Raw genomic sequence first — 16,406 nt, forward strand, 5'->3', positions numbered from 1 at the left:
AACCACGTTTTTCACTGGATATATGCCCAAGAATGGGATTGCTGGATCATAAGGTAGCTCTATTTTTAGGTTTTTGGGGTTTTTTTAGCATCTTTATTGGAGTATAATCGCTTTACAATGTTGTGTTAGTTTCTGCTGTATAACAAAGTCAATCAGCTATATGTATACATATATCCCCATATCCCCTCCCTCTTGAGCCTCCCTCCCACCCTCCCTATCCCACCCCTCTAGGGGGTCACAAAGCACAGAGCTGATCTCTCTGTGCTATGCAGCTGCTTCCCACTAGCGATCTATTTTACATTTGGTAGTGTATATATGTCAATGCTGCTTTCTCACTTCGTCCCAGCTTACCCTTCTCCCTCCCGTGTCCTAAAGTCCATTCTCTATGTCTGTGTCTTTATTCCTGTCCTGCCCCTAGGTTCATCAGAACCATTTTTTTTAGATTCCATATATATGTGTTTGCATACGGTATTTGTTTTCCTCTTTCTGACTTACTTCACTCTGTATGACAGACTCTAGTTCCATCCACCTCACTACAAATAACTCGATTTCGTTTCTTTTTATGGCTGAGTAATATTCCATTGTATATATGTACCACATCTTCTTTATCCATTCATCTGTCAGTGGACACTTAGGTTGCTTCCATGTCCTGGCTATTGTAAATAGAGCTGCAATGAACATTGTGGTACATGACTCTTTTTAAATTATGGTTTTCTCAGGGTATATGCCCAGTAGTGGGATTGCTGGGTCATATGGTAGTTCTATTTTTAGTTTTTTAAGGACCTCCATACTGTTCTCCATAGTGGCTGTATTAATTTACATTCCCACCAACAGTGCAAGAGGGTTCCCTTTTCTCCACACCCTCTCCAGCATTTATTGTTTGCAGATTTTTTGATGATGGCCATTCTGACTGGTGTGAGGTGATACCTCATTGTAGTTTTGATTTGCATTTGTCTAACAATTAGGGATATTGAGAATCTTTTCATGTGCCTCTTGGCCATCTGAGATGTTAAGAAACTTGTTCATGATCCCAAAATAAATCGCATCCCAGGCCTGGACCTTGGCAATGGGTCTATAGATCCTGAGCTCTTAATCCCTCACATACATCTCTCTTTCAATAAAGTCTCAAGTGTCCGGGGTCTGCCAGACATGATGCCAGGTTCTGGAGCACAGAAGTAAATGGTAATTACCTCCTTGGATCATTATGACTATTAAATAAAATAATGCCTGCAAATAATTTTGTACTATTGTGAAACCCAGCCTTCAAGATGGCCCTTGGTGATCCCTGCACCCTTATCTTCACACCCTTGTATCGTGACCTCTCACAAGGAGCAGGGCACCAGCAGGATACTGTGGAATGCTAGTGTGTGATTTCCAAGATGAGATCACAATGGACTTTCTGCCTTGCTCTCTTGAATCACCGGCTCTGGCAGAAGCCAGCCAGCAGCCATGTCATGGGAACACTCCGGCAGCCCTCTGGGGAAGTCCACGTGGGAGGCACTGAGGCCTCCAGCCAAAAGCCAAGGGAGACAGCCATCCTGGGGGAGGATTCTCCAGCACAAGTCAAGTCTGTCAAGTCTTCAGACGAATAAGCCGATTAAGCCAGTATTTTGAGTCGATCCTCATAAGACTCTGAGCCAGAAACACCCGGCTAAGCCACAATAACTGTGCAACAGGAAACAGTTATTGTTTTAAGCCCCTACGTTTTGAGATCATTTATTTTGTAGCCACATCATTGGCCATGGGGGGTAAACTCAACCTCCAGCCGCTCTCTCCTCCCTGGAGGTCAGTGGGCTGGGACTGATTGTTTCAACCCTCTAATCACAGGATTGGCCCCACTGACAACCACCTCCCAGCCTTAGGCGCTTTCCTGAAGTCACCTCATTAACATAACAAAATACACCTTGATCACTCTCAACACTTAGGTAATGCCAAAGGTTTTAGGAGGCAGTCAGATTTCATCTCTGTCCTGAACCGTTTTGGTCCATTTAAGGGATTGCGTGGAAGCACTTCTCTACCCGTCAACTAAAACACTGGGGGAACTGAGCTGGAAGAAAGAAGCAAGTGGAGCTGGATCTTCACCAACGAGTTAAGTGAGGAAAATATGGGTCCATCTCCTCAAAGGAAGATAAGATATTGAATAGCCTGTGGACAAGAACAAAGCCATGCAGGTACCCAACGGGGCCATGAGTGTGGGGAGTATGTAGAGGTCGGACCCTGGGCCCCACCGGGCACTTGTGCTTCTCACACGAGCCCCACTCTGGCACTTTTGGGTCCACATGGCACCCACCCTGCATTTCTGCAGTTCAAAGTTTCCCATGACACAGACTCAGCGTCTCCAACTCCCCTCCAACTTTGTGTCAGCTGCAGAGTCTAGGCTATTTCTCTCAGAACCAAGTTGTATAATCCTCCTTATTAGTACCTCATTGTTGTTTTGCATTTCTCTAATAATTAGTGATGTTGGGCATCTTTTCACGTACCTATCGGCCATCTGTATGTCTTCTTTGGAGAAATGTCTCTTTAGGTCTTCTGCCCATTTTTCGATTGGGTTTTTTTTTTTTTGGTTATTGAATCGTAGGAGCTGTTTGTATATTTGGGAAGTTAAGCCCTTGTTGTTCGCATCATTTGCAAATATTTTCTCCCAGTCCGTAGGCTGTCTTTTCATTTTGTTTATGGTTTCCTTGGCTGTGCAAAAGTTTTGCTATGCAATAAGTTTGATTAGGTCCCATTTGTTTTTGTTTTTATTTCTATTGCTTTGGGAGACTGACCTAAGAAAACATTGGTACGAGACTTATGTCAGAGAATGTTTTGTGTGGCCTTTTTTTTTTGGCCGTGCTGCACAGTTTGCAGGATCTTAGTTCCCAGACCAGGGATGGAATCCAGGCCAAGGGCGCCGAGTCCTAATCACTGGACTGCCAGGGAACTCCCATGTCAGGCCTTCTCTTGGTCTTGTTTCTGCCCGTGGCTATTTCCCTGTGTTAGATTGCTCTCTGGCTCTTTTCTATTCAGCTTCAGCCCTCTCACATCCTATCCCTCAGCTGCCCTAACCCCCCTGCCTGTCCGACTGTGCAGCTGGGGCTGCTCCTGGGTAAATGGGTACTTCCAATCATCCCACCCTATGTGCCATACTCTCCCTGCCTGCTTCCCAACAGCTGGAGACCCCACTCCCCCCCACACACACACAGGGCCTCCATCCACACGGCCCCCAGCAGTCACTACCTCCCCATGCCCCATCCTTACGGATGAGCTTCCTCTCCAGCCAAACTTGACTTTCAGAACCTCACTGCATTGATACCTTATGCCTCTTTGAACATGTTGATGACAAAATCTAAATTCTAAACAAAGACTCTTGTAAGATTTCTTTCTCAAGTGTGGTCTCTGGGCCAAATAAAGTCCCAAGTGCAGGGCACCTTGCTTGAGAAGCAAGAGGCAGTGTTCACTTTTGTTTTTCTTCCTTTACTTGCACCGGGCAGCTAATAATCACCACTGTCCTATATGGGGCCATCCATGACCGGGGCAAGTGCCTTCCATAGGTTAGCCCTGTGGGTGACCTCACTGCAACATCATGAGGCCAGTGTTATTATCTTTTGCGGCTGAGGAATCTGGCACTGAGATCACACGATCTCTGCCTCTGTTCTTCCTCGTGGAGAACCTGCTCGTCCTGTATACTTTTCCTCATATCCCAGAGGTGCCAGCTCCCGTTCCGGAAAATATGCTCTGTAACTTAGGGATGCTTGAGGATGCTGAGACTGGGTGCGCACTGGGGAAAAGTAAGAGAGATCTTTTCCTGGCTCCCTTTTTCCCAGCACACCATCACTTATACAGATTTCTGCATTCTCTCTTCTTTCAGAAATGGCAAAGCATGTCCACAAGCTGAGGGGTCCATTTCTTGTTCTTTTTTATGGGGCATAGGGTAGGGGGCTGGAAGGGGTGGGGCAGAAGAAAAGAGGGTGCCTGCTAGGGGAAGAAGATAGAGAAGGGCCAGTGGCTGTGCGGCAGGATAAGGGATTGCTGACAGCTGGCCACACCAGATAGGCGGTGGAGGATGGCTCACGGTCAGGGACATGCAGACGAGCCCTGCCCTGGCCTTGGTGTGTGGCCTTCTCCTCAAGTCGTGTGTGGGAAGCCAGGTAAGGTAGCCCAGGGCCACGGGGCGGACTCCACTGTATGATATGTCCCTTTTTTTTTTTTTTTTTTTGTCAATTTATTTATTTACTTAGTTTTGGCTGCGTTGGATCTTTGTTGCTGCTCGCGGACTCTCTAGTTGCGGCGAGCGGGAGCTGCTCTTCATTGTGTTGTATGGGCTTCTCACTGCGGTGGCTTCTCTGTTTCGGGGCATGGGCTCTAGGCACGCAGGCATCAGTAGCTGTAGCGTGCAGGCTCAGTAGTTGTGGCGCATGGGCTTAGTTGCTCTGCGGCATGCAGGATCTTCCCGGACCAGGGCTCGAACCCGTGTCCCCTGCATTGGTAGGCGGATTCTTAACCATTGCGCCCCCAGGGAAGCCCATGTCCCTTTCATTTGGATGGGCTGTCTTGGGGGGTCCCACGGAGTGGCCCCACCACACCCCCAAACCAAATTTGACATTCACCTGCTCTACCCAAGTGCTCCCAAGACCTGGCGTGGGTTTGATCTCTCTTGGGACCCAGAATCCAGGGCATCTCACTGGCTCAGAGCTGGCTTATCACCTCCTTGACAGGGAAGAAGGGGGGGTCTTCCCGGAAGAAGGGCATTCTCACCCTGGTGTGACCTACCTCCGCACAGAACGATGAACTCTTTTCAATGTGGGAAACGAATAGTAAACAAATGTTATTTGTCTACGAGAGCTTACTAGTATTTTGCTAGCAGGAATTAAGATGTTTTTACAGGACACAACTAATTGGATTCAAGGGGCTGGATGCAGTGGGAAGGCGGGTATGGGCTGGTGAGTCCCAGAGGCTCCAGATGGTCTGTGGGTGGATTTTCCCCCCAGGGCTCAGGGCCTGACTTTGCACATTGAAGCCCTATCCTGGCACCATCCAGGGCCAGGGATGGAGGCTCTGTATCTGCTGGATCCACTGGGGAGGGTGCTAGAGTCCAGGGCCTGGGTGGAGCTGGCAGCGAGTGTCCCTTGGAAGAATGTTCCCTCCAGTGGTGCTTACTGTTGGACACTTAGTTCACTCCAGGCCCTGAGGATGCACCTTGTGTGCAATGATAGACTGAACAGCCGCAGAAGTAAGTGAGGAGCTAACAGATGATCCAGAAACAAGACCAAAGGGAGGGAGAAATGGTGCTGTTAACTCTTGGGGCCGAACCTCGTCCAACCTAGGGTGCCTGGGCCTCACACATGCTGACTTCTTATTTAATCACTAACAGGAGATTACTGAGGTTTAAATGGGAGAATTACAGTCACAGATCACAGCGAACACCAGGTGATTGACACTGAGGTTCCCTTTATTTCTGACCATTTCTTTATAACCATCCACGTAGGGATAACGCCATCTACTTCTCAAGCCTGAATCCCCCTCTAGAAATTCAGATTCACATTTCTAACTCTACAAGATGCATCTCCCTGAAGATCCCATCAACCCCCCAAGTCACCATCCCCCCAGCCCGCTCTGAATCACCTTTCCTTTTCCCGCTAACAATGAACAACTGTCTGAAACTATAGCTTGTGTCTCTTCGAGATGCGCTGACGTCTGAGCAGCAGTGTCCGCGTGCCCGGGACAAAGCCTGCGGCTCGTTCACTGGGCTAGGCGGCCATGTAACAGGGGCACAGGATGGGCTCTGGGTTGTAGATGGCCCCGTCGCCACAGTGCGGACAGGGGTTGACGCTGAACCAGACCACATTGGGCCGCTCCAACTCCTGCAGCACCTGCTTGAGCCGGGCATGCAGGTGCGCCAGGAGGCCCAGGTTGGGGGTGCCGCGCATGTTCTCATAGCTCTCCAAGGGCGCAGGGTACAGCACGTGGTTCAGCTTGCTCAGCCCCGCGGTGTGGCGCAGCAGGCTCTCCAGCACAGCCATCGAGATGGGGTTGCCGCAGAAGCTGAAGGTGATGAGCTGGGAGCAGTGGCTCAGGGCGGGCAGGAGGGCGCTGAACTGGGAGTCCATGATGCCACACTCATCCAGGTCCAGGTCCTGGAGGGTGGCCGAGGCCTTCTCGATCAGGACCCGAAGGGGCTCGGAGCTTATGCTGGTCAGGTTGACCCCGCTAAGGTCCAGATACTTCAGCTGGCTGACACTCGGGCACTGCGACAGATGCATCAGGTCTGCCTCCAAAATCACGCAGTTGGTAATCGACAAGGTCTCCAGGGGGTTCTTCAGACACCTGGAGAGAGACAGAGCAGTCAGTCCTGGGAGGATGGAGGTGGTGGGTGGAGGAATGTGGGGTGGCCCAGGCCTCAAGGGAAGAGAGGCCCATTTCACCAGATCCCAGTCTTCCGGAGGATGCTGCATGGTCAAAGGAGAGGTGTCAGGTCAGCCCAAGGTTGAGCGGGGTCCTTCCCCATCCCTTATCTGCCGTGCGACGGGGTCAAGGGAAGGAATCCTCAAGTGCTCCCTGTGCTCACCCGTCAAGTAGGGGACGACATACTCCTGCCAGGTGTTGTGAGCACAGGTAAGGTAACAATGGCAGGTGCCCACCGGGGAGCCTGACCCCATGCTAACCCTGGTCACTGTATCAGCCACAAACCATCCCTCACTTTCCACAGCTCTTTTTTTGTTGTTGTCCTTGTTGCATGAACACGTTTATTCCTAGTGCTTTGAGTTTGCAGTTGCCAGAAAGGAACTCAATCCAACTCTTTCACACAAATAAATCGGGCTGCATTCTCTCATCTTTCATCATTGTGTTCCAGGTAAAGCTATGATTCTATTTTAAGAATGAAGAACAAATTTCTAGAAGAAATAATTTGAAGAATTCCTATATAATCAGAAGCCTTAGAAGCAAATAATAATTGTAATTTGGACTCGAGATTGGAGCCACTTCAATAATGATATTCATTTGATTTTTTGTTTCTCTTCTTTGGACTATTTAGGAGCAATAACTGCTTAATGTCCTGATGGACTCCACAATTCTTCACTCCTGCTCCCTCCCTGTCATCTCCAGAATAACCCATTTCCCACATCACACCTCACCTGGAGCCTAAAGCAACCAGGGACAGACAGGAAAGTGGGATAGGTGGGAGGGACAGGCTCACGTGGACCAGCTGCTCAGCACAGAGCTTCTGATTTGAAACCTCACGTTGGATGGGCTTTCCCCTGGTTAATGTCCTCCTGCTTAGTTATTTTCCATCATCTCAGCTTAGACATCACTCTTTCAGGAAGAATTCCCAAAGCACACTCACCTGGCCCAAAGCCCCCATGATGCAGATTCCCAGCAAAAAGCCCACTTTGACAGGCATCTAACTGAAGCCACACCTCTGATCCTAACCTGGGAGGGTATGTGACAAGATGCTGGGGGATGGAGTGGTGGCATCGTGTGGACCTCTGAGTGGCCTGTGCACCCTGGCACCATCCATGGCAGGCAGACAGTAGACAGACACCCCACGGGTAACGAAACGAGAGAGGCCTGCCCTGGTCTGCAGAGAGACAGTGCCACGCCTCACCTGAGCACCTGGTCCAGGCGGCCCTCAAGGAAGGAGATGGAGTCCAGGTAGAGTTCCTGCAGGTGCTGCAGGCTGGGAAACTGGGCGCTGAGCTGGCTGACGCAGTACTTCTCCTTGTCGGGGGCGGCATGCGGCGTCATGTGGATGTGGGAGAGGAGCAGCCGGTGTAGGTTGACCATCTGGCCCAGGTACGGCGCGAACCTGCCCAGGGTGGCCAGCTTCCAGGTGCAGTTCACCTCCAGGCCCTGGACAGAGTCGAGCTGCACCAACTTCAGGATCTTCCTGATGTTCTGCATCGACATGGTGAAGACCCTCAGCTTCTGACAGCACAGGAGGAGTGAGCCCCTCCTCTGCTCGACCTTCTTCAGGAGGTAGCTGAGGGACGCGTCGGGGGTGCCCTCCTTGAGGTACAGGTCTATAAGCACCTCCACGGGGGCCCAGGTCTGCTTCGGCCACGCCCTTGCACCTTCCACCTGGCACCTCTTCCTCACGGGCTGGGCCACCTCAGGCTCCAACAGCGAGCACACACCAGCCCTGGTGCCGGACCACACGGTCCAGAAGTCCTGGTGGGCATTCAGGCGCAAATCCAGCACCTGCAGCTTCCACCGCCTGTGGAACAATGGGAGACACGCTGAGCTGTGCGGAGACCCACAGGGACCAGGACCGCACGGCTCAGAACCCAGGCAAGGGTGCTACACCCCAGACACCAGCTGCTCCCCGAGCTTCCGGGGCCCCTCCTGGTCCCCACTTTTAAGTGCCATGAGGAGGGGGTGGGCCCATGTACCTTTTGTCACTTCTGCACCTTAAGTAGCCCTGCACACCCGAAAGCCTATTCCCAGAGTGGCCCAGACACGGCCCCAAGGCCTCCCCGTGGCCCCGCACTGCCCCTGATGCCAGCTGCGTCTTGCTCAGACCCCCAGGCCCCACCCGCCTGCCAGGTTGCCCTCACCTGGGGCGGACCTCCTGGGCAAGCAGGACGTCCAGGCCATCGATGGCAGCTTTGAAGGTCTCCAGGTGAGGCTTGTGCTCCTTCATCAGGGCCCCCAGTGGGAGGCAGGGGAAGGGCCAGGCCTGCACCATCGCCTTCAGGGCCTGGCTGCGCATCCCAGCAAAGGCCGCGGAGAACAGGGGTGGGAAGAGCTCAGCGGGCAGCTCCTCCAGAGCGGCGATGGCCAAGGCCTCATCCCTCAGCAGGCTCTGGCTGGCCAGTTCCAGGAGTTTCGGCGGGGACTGGATGTCCATCCTAAAGAGTCTTCTCCAGAATGAGTACTGGAGGGACACCAGAGAGCAAGGAGTGGGTCCTTCTCGGGCCAAGGACCGGCGACCCTACCGTCCCTCCACCCTCTAGGGGACCCAATGCAGGGCCAAAGACACCCCTCTGGCCACAAAGCCACAGCTCTGGCCCTGCCGGCGCCAGGCCCCAATGAGGGGACAAGGTGACCTCTCGCCCCATCCCATATCCACCCACTGCTGCATTTAATCCCAGCCCCTCTGACAGGTGGGTACCTAGAAGCCTGACAGCTGACCCCACCCTCTCGGGAGAAAAGCTTCTGATTATCACTCAAGGACTGAAATCAACAGGAATAAGGAGTTTAGCCCAACATGGCCTCTTCCTAAACTCCAACAAATAATCCAGATGGGAAAGATGGAGGAGCACCACACAGTGGGTACTGTTACCCCATTTAAAAATCTTTAAATCAGGGCTTCCTGGGTGGCGCAGTGGTTGAGAGTCTGCCTGCCGACGCAGGGGACATGGGTTCGTGCCCCGGTCCGGGAAGGTCCCACGTGCCGCAGAGCGGCTGGGCCCGTGAGCCATGGCTGCTGGGCCTGCGTGTCCGGAGCCCGTGCTCCGCAGCGGGAGAGGCAACAACAGTGAGAGGCCCACGTACCGCAAAAAAAAAAAAAAAATTTTAAATCAGAAACCATAAAGCAGCATGAAAGTATCTGATAGCATGTGATGTTAGAGATTAAGAAAAGAAAAAAACAAACTGATTCCAAGATGTACCTACAAGTATTATTATTACGATTTAGTTCAGAGGAGCAAAGGGCTCACATTTAGAACAAAGCCTCCACTCTTTAAAATATTCTATGGAATTTTTTTTATTCCATGGAATTAAAAAAAAACCTTTTCATTTCTAAAACGGAAACACACCAAAAAAGCCCTTTAAACTAGTAAAAATCACAAAACCATAAATGATATGAACTATAATTACTGGTCACAAAACAAATATGTAAAATGTCATCCAAAAATTCCAACTAATTATATGTCTTACATCAAAAAAAGAAAAAAAATCTATTTGGTTAAGAAATACTGTAACTGTCTATAAGAGTGGCACAAACCAGAGCAGAAATCAAAACGTTTGGGATTAAGGCAAAACTTCACGTAGAAGCAAAAGCAAAGCCTGCTACTGCAAATGTGTACAGAAGGCTAAGAAAAATTCTCTACAGGACCTTGGCCTGCATGGCCTGTCCTGTGGAGACCCTGGCTGGGGCAGTGGTCAGGGCCCGAGGCCCCAGACGCCAGGGCGGGTATGGTGCAAGGGGCAATATGCTCAGGCCTCTGAGTCCCTCCTCTGGCTCCTGAGAAGCCATGATAGGCCTTCCTGGTCACACTTTTCAGATGCCAGCTGAAATTTCCATTTCCAATAGAAAGTGGAAACTTATTACTGGAAATCCATCCAGCTAACGCTGATCTGACTTTCTCGTTACACACAAGTGATAGGATCCTCTGTCCACTCATGAAAGCACAAGATAAAAGAAGAAAACCAACCTGAAAGTATACTTTTTGGGGGAGTATGGGCCACATCAAAATTACCCAAATGTCTGAGTTAAGACAGCTTTGTGCAGACCTAGTGGTGTCACCACAAAAGAAAAAGAAATATAACAAAATTCCTGAGAATCACACAGTCACTTATACGTAACCTAAAACCGCAAAATGTGTGCCCGTTCATGGGGGAACAGAGGTAACACTGAGGGATGGTGGGTCCTCCAGATTTTGAGGGTTGAGGCTTCCCCAAAGGAGGTCAGGTCAAAATTACAACTAGGAGCTGGCTGGGAAGAGGGAGGGGCTGGGCGTTTGTAATGAGACCAAGGAAATTACCCAAGACGAGGTAAAGTGTGTTTTGTTTGGAGGAATTCAGAGACTTTTGTCAGGATGGGCTTGAGAAATTGCCAGCAGGAGTGGCTATGGGGGGACCTGGTGGATCCCTTAAACCCAAGGCAAACCCAAGACTCAATCTTCCTCCCTCTGTCCCTGGAGGCAAAGGGTGTTTCCTCCCAGAAGCGGGATATGCAAATTGGCTTGAGAAGATGAAATGTAGGCATGTGGGCTGGGAGAGCCCGGAACCATGCTGGTGGCCAAACCTGGGACACACCTTATTCAGCCTGAAAGCCACTGAGGGGGTCAGGGCTGTGGGCTCTTTGGGCTCTTGGAGGCAGGGAGGGAAATAAACGTGGGCCAAGCACACATATCGGTGTCAGCAAAGGGCTGCAACCAGTAGAGGACTTGCCCTGAGGCTCAGGCATCCTCTTCCACATCCCAGCCCAGGCTCTGTCCAGCAGCTTCAACCCTCATCATGACCTTCAAAGGCCCCTTCCCAGTGTTTGCAGATAACTTAACATTTCCTCAATCCTAGGAAACAAGTAATTCAAAGCAGCTTCAAAAAGCCCCCCGACCCCTCCCCTAAGGCTTTCACTTACAGGGCTTCTGATGGGAGAGCACCATTAGGCCCACAAACAAAATTCAGCTTTTCTCTTGCTCTGCGTTAAGCATAGCTATGCTAACACCGAACTTCTCCTCAGGGGATGTGAAGCTCTGTTCGGTATTGAAGGGTTTGGGGGCGATAACCCTGCTGGGCTGGCTCACACGTTGGTTCTGTTGAGGTTTCAGAATACAGGCTGATGGAACCTCTCCACCCCGTGCATTGTGACGCCCCGACAATTCTATTCTGTGGGCAAGGCAGCAGCATTCTCTGAAGGATGCTCTCTGGTTTGGTAATTTCCCAGAGACTGCTTTCTCCAAATTTCTACCGTCCCTATCAGCAGTTTGCCTAAAACAGGGTTAAGCTGGAATGTGTTCTATGGACATTCAACTCCCAGACCATCACCTTGACTGATCAGCTGCAGGAAGTCGAGATTAGTAAGTTAAGCAGAATGTTCCTGATTCTGGAGCAACCACTGCGTGGTGCTCGCACTTTTCACCTAGCACCTCAAATAACCTTCAGAGAAAAGCTGAAATTCAGTTTGTTTCCTCTTCAGCCTGGTGAGCCGGGGACTTGGCCAGGGGTGGACACTGCCATGCTCCACGCAGGGAGTAAACAGAAGACCCGCTCGAGGGAGGCGTGTGGATGGATCTGCCCCACAGAGCGTTAGGAAGAGATGACTGATTTCGCGTGGACCTCGGGGAAACAGGAAAAGGCAGACGTCCAAGCCTGGGATGTTTCCATGGGAACACAGCATCCAGGAGATCTAAGGAGGCAGGAGCAACCACTGCCTTCGAATGATGTAAAAATGGGAAGTATAAGCCGAACATTCTTCCCCAGCGAGGCAGGGGACACTCCTCTGTCCACCTCCACCTCCATGCAGAGCCTGTTTGTCCGGAGGCAGAAGGACCAGGGGCACATCTGCAGGAAGACCTGTCCTTCCTGCCCAGTGTCAGGACTGGCCCAGGACGACTCCCAAGGCCCAGGCATGAGTCAATTCGGGGGACGTTTCTACCACGTCCTGGTCACCTGTTCTCATGCTGCACAGGCCAGAGCAGCCTCTAAGCTCCTGGTGTGGGGGGGTGTCCTGTCCCCCTTCCCGTCTCCAGTCACACAATTTCTACTGGGATCGCAAGGCATCTGCCCCCAGGGCCTTCCTGGGGTCTTTAGAATGCATCTGTGTCCCCAGGTTCCTGCTCCTGGCCTGTGCTGACGAGGCAGCCCCCTCTTTCTGCATCCCTGGCAAGTCAGCCCACCTCTCCCAGAGCCTGGGGTGTGGCCACGATGCGGGGAGGGTGGGGGACCAGACATCCTGCCACTGGCATCAACAGAAATCACGGATTTCTCCCCAGTTCTTCTGACATAACAAGTGTAGAAGAAGGTAAAGAAAAGCCCAGCTACTTTTCTGGATGCAAAGAAGCACCAGAAATGCTGGAAGATGACCCTTCCTGGCTTCCAGAGGAAGACCCCAACCTTGCTGGTCTTTAGAGGCGCCAGGCTGACAGAGGCCCTGGGTGCCAGGCCGATGGTGGCTTCTCCTCCTTCGGCTCTCTTGACCCAGACTCGAGCAGACAAGATCCTACCCAGGATCTGGTACATCTCCTTTCCCTCTGCAGTCAGATCTCTTCTTGCCCTGGAATATTTTGCCCTCTGGGCCTTTTGAAAAATCGAAGGTCTCTGTCAGCCCTCTCTGCCTCTTCCTGCACTTGGCAAGATGTGGTTCCACTTCAGATCCAATGACATCTAGACCGAAAGAAGCAAGTCTCCCCACTTCTTCCTCCCCGGTGAGGACATGTCTGACATCCAGGTCACCCGGGTCCAGCCAGTTAATCCTGAGGGAGGTGCTTCTAGAGGCAAGTAGGGGTGCAGTAGGCTGAGGGCCCACTCGAGGCTGGTTGGGTGGGGGATGGCCCAGGACCAGGGGGGAGGAGGGAAATGGCAGCAGAGCCGGGGGCCTGGTTTCCTGGCTTTAAGAGCTGTGTCCCTTATATGCTGAAGCCATGTCTAGGACCACTAAGGGCACTTGGGGACTGGGAGTGTCCCCAGGATCTGGCTCTGTTTGCCTTGGCCTGGGGGAGGTGCCAGTGGCTGTCCCCACCGCCAACTCCAAGGGACAGAGAGGGAACACTGACCCTAGACACAAAGATGAGAGAGGTTCAGAGAGAAGGGGAGGCCCCAGTCTTGGCATCTGGCCCTGGAGAGGATGCTTCTCAGGACTTTGCATGGTCAACCTCGTTATTGCCTGAGATGATGGGAACTGTGCTTTTGGAAAGAGGAGAGAAGAGGGGTCCGGTGTTGCATCCCTGTCATCCAACTGACCCCAAATCTCCAACACCAAGCCACAAGGTCACTGCGGCTCAGAGTGACACCAGGTGCGTTGGGCTGTCCAGCCCTTTGCACTGGACTTTTTTCCACTGTAGGAGGGTCAGTGAGCCTCAGGACTCGGGGAGCACTGGCTCCACCTTTGAGGGGACAGCCCACCCTGTGCCGAGGGCTGGCAGGAGGCACCAGGCAGAGGGGACACGCTCACAGGGAGGTCTCCCGCCCAGCTGGTCCCCTCGCCCCCATACCCAGACTCCCCCTCTATCGGCAACCCTTGATTTACTCATAACGTTTACAGAATGCCTGGGGCAGACCATCCACTGCTGTTCTGGGTGACGGGGAGGGACAGCCCAGTGAAAACGTCATGGTCTTCTTCTAGTTAGATGTACATACTAGAGAGATGATGTACAATATGGTAAGTATAACTGACACTGCTGTAGGTTACGTATGAAAGTCACTGAGAGAGTAAATCTTAAGAGTTCTCATCACAGGGGAAAAACGTGTTTTCTATATAATTTTGTATCCATATGAGATGATGGATGTTCACTAGACTTACTGCGGTCATCACTGCATGATGGATGTAAGTCAACTCATGACGCTGCACCCTTTAAACTTGTACAGGGCTGTATGTCAATTCTATCTCAGTAAGACTGGAAGAAATAAAATGTCATGGTCTTCCACTCAGGGTGTCTCTGAGGCACGGACCTTGCATTCGACGGAGCAGACAAATGAAAAACAAGCAAGTCAAAAAAATAATGACAGGCGGACCTGGTCTGCACAGTGGGGCAGGGTCACCAAGGCGACCATGCATGCTGAAACCGCAAAGCCAACCTTCATAATCTAAGGCAAAATATGACTTTTCCTGCAGCCATTACATATTTTTTCAAAACGTTAAGAACCCTCTTAACACGATCCATTGTAATGTTTAGAAAGTAAAAATAGTAAAGCTATTTTTTTTAGTACACTGTGATTTTAAGCAGTGAGAAAAAGTGTTTTGCTTCTTTGAGAAAAACCCATCAAGAATCCTCTCAACACTGCTTTCCTGCTTCCCATCACATAACTTTCAATCGGGGCTGAGCGTCCTTCCTACGCCCGGGCAACCTGTCACTCTGCCTAATTTTTTTAAATTAATTAATTTATTTATTTTTGGCTGCATTGGGTTTTCGTTGCTGCACGCGGGCTTTCTCTAGTTGCATCGAGTGGGGGCTACTTTTCGTTGTGGTGCGCGGGCTTCTCATTACGGTGTCACTCTGCTTTCTAAGCCTGGATCTGCTTCCAACATTTCACCCTTTGTGTTTTCAGGGCCTGACATTATCTCCGAGTTCCTTTACTGTGAAGATGTTTGCTGGCATCACTGCCTCTGGGACATCTTCATTTTTTTGTCACAACTATGCTCTTCATTGAAGCTTCTCTGGGAGATGGGGACCGGGAGCCTGAAGCTGGATTCTGAATCCGAATGACGAGTCAGTCAACAATTCCTCGTGTTTGGTAGAGCTTAAATCACCAAAGCGTTTCACTCTCCTAGTCTTGGGTTCTCCCTCAAGATCTGAAATGTCGGCAGGGGCCTTAGATTGCTTTTTCCTTTCCCTGTGCAGTGGCTGAGGCTCAAAAGGGTGAGTCCCTTGCACCTGTGTCACAGAGCCAGCCACGAGAGGGTGACACGGGAACGAGGCCCCTGGCTCCTGGTCCAGGGCTCGCTAAGCCATCACCATGCCAACCCAGTGGGAGTGTGCCCCGGGAAGTCGCCTGTGGATGGAAACAGCCCGCTCTGTTCGTGGACAGTGGACAAGGTCAGGGACGAGAGCTGAGGACAGAAGCCTCCATTCAGGGGACATCACCCACCACAGTCCAGGAACTCAGCAGGCCTGTGGGTCCTGCCAGGTCTTCCAGGAAGATGGGGGGAGGGGCGATACATCAGGGAGAAATCCAGAAAGGCCTGCACTCACTGGTACCTTGGCTCAGCAGCCGTACCCTGGGAGCTCAGGCTCCAGGAAACCTCCCAGCACTGCTTGGCCTCGGCAGGAGGAAGTAAGCAGATTCGCTGATAGGGTGTCACCTGAAGGATTTGGGAAGCAGCTGTGCACAGAGGCCCCTCCCACACGTGAGGCAGGGGCTAAGAAAGGTGTGGGGGGCCCAGCCTGGCGCCATAGCTGCAGGAGAAGAGCTTGTGGGGGGTCTCCGCCATGGCCTGGGCTCTGCTCATGGTCTGTCTGCACAGGTGAGAGGCACTAAGGAGGGGACCGTCTGGCAGCCCAGGGCTTACCCCCTTTTCTCCCTCCACCCTGAACATCTCTGGAGTGATGACCTTGACCTTTCCCCTTTGCACATCCTGCTCCTCTCAGGGTCCTGAGCCCAGTCTGTCCTGACACAGCCACTCAGTGTCTGTGGCTCTGGGACAGAGAGGCCACATTTCCTGCTCTGGAGGCAGCAGTGATACTGGGGGTTACAGCCCGGTGTGCTGGTATCAACAGCACCCATATGCTGCCCAGCACCCCCAGTGCACGGGTTCGTCCTCGCCCCTGGGGTCTCTCTCCATCCTCCAGCTCCAGGTCCGCCTCCCTGGCCTCCTTGGGCTGCAGCTGGAGGACTCGTTGTGCCCTCTGGGTGCTTTCTTTCCAGGACCGCCCCTAGGCCCAGGGGTCCCAGCCCACTGCTTAGAGAGACCAAAACCTCCCTGGGCTCACCCACCCTGCCCCTGCCCAACACCACAAAGGAGTCAAGTCTCTGGGGGCTGATGCCAGCCCTGCTCCTTCACCCCAAGCACAGGTTCTGAATGTAACTGTGGCTTTGGGAATGGGACC

General features: G+C 51.9%; 1 protein-coding gene across 1 annotated transcript; it reads right to left on the bottom strand.

Moving 5' to 3' along the window:
• Nucleotides 1-5,729: 5,729 nt before the first annotated feature.
• Nucleotides 5,730-8,824, bottom strand: PRAME (PRAME nuclear receptor transcriptional regulator; the record flags this gene model as incomplete). Its single annotated transcript, XM_082640791.1, has 3 exons — nt 5,730-6,306; nt 7,583-8,191; nt 8,532-8,824. 3 exons carry the CDS (start codon nt 8,822-8,824, stop codon nt 5,730-5,732), a joined length of 1,479 nt encoding a protein of 492 aa, XP_082496917.1.
• Between the last annotated feature and the right edge of the window lie 7,582 nt (nt 8,825-16,406).

This window comes from Mesoplodon mirus (genome assembly GCF_964341445.2).
Source record: "Mesoplodon mirus genome assembly, chromosome: 13".
Classification (NCBI taxonomy): Eukaryota; Metazoa; Chordata; class Mammalia; order Artiodactyla; family Ziphiidae; genus Mesoplodon; species Mesoplodon mirus.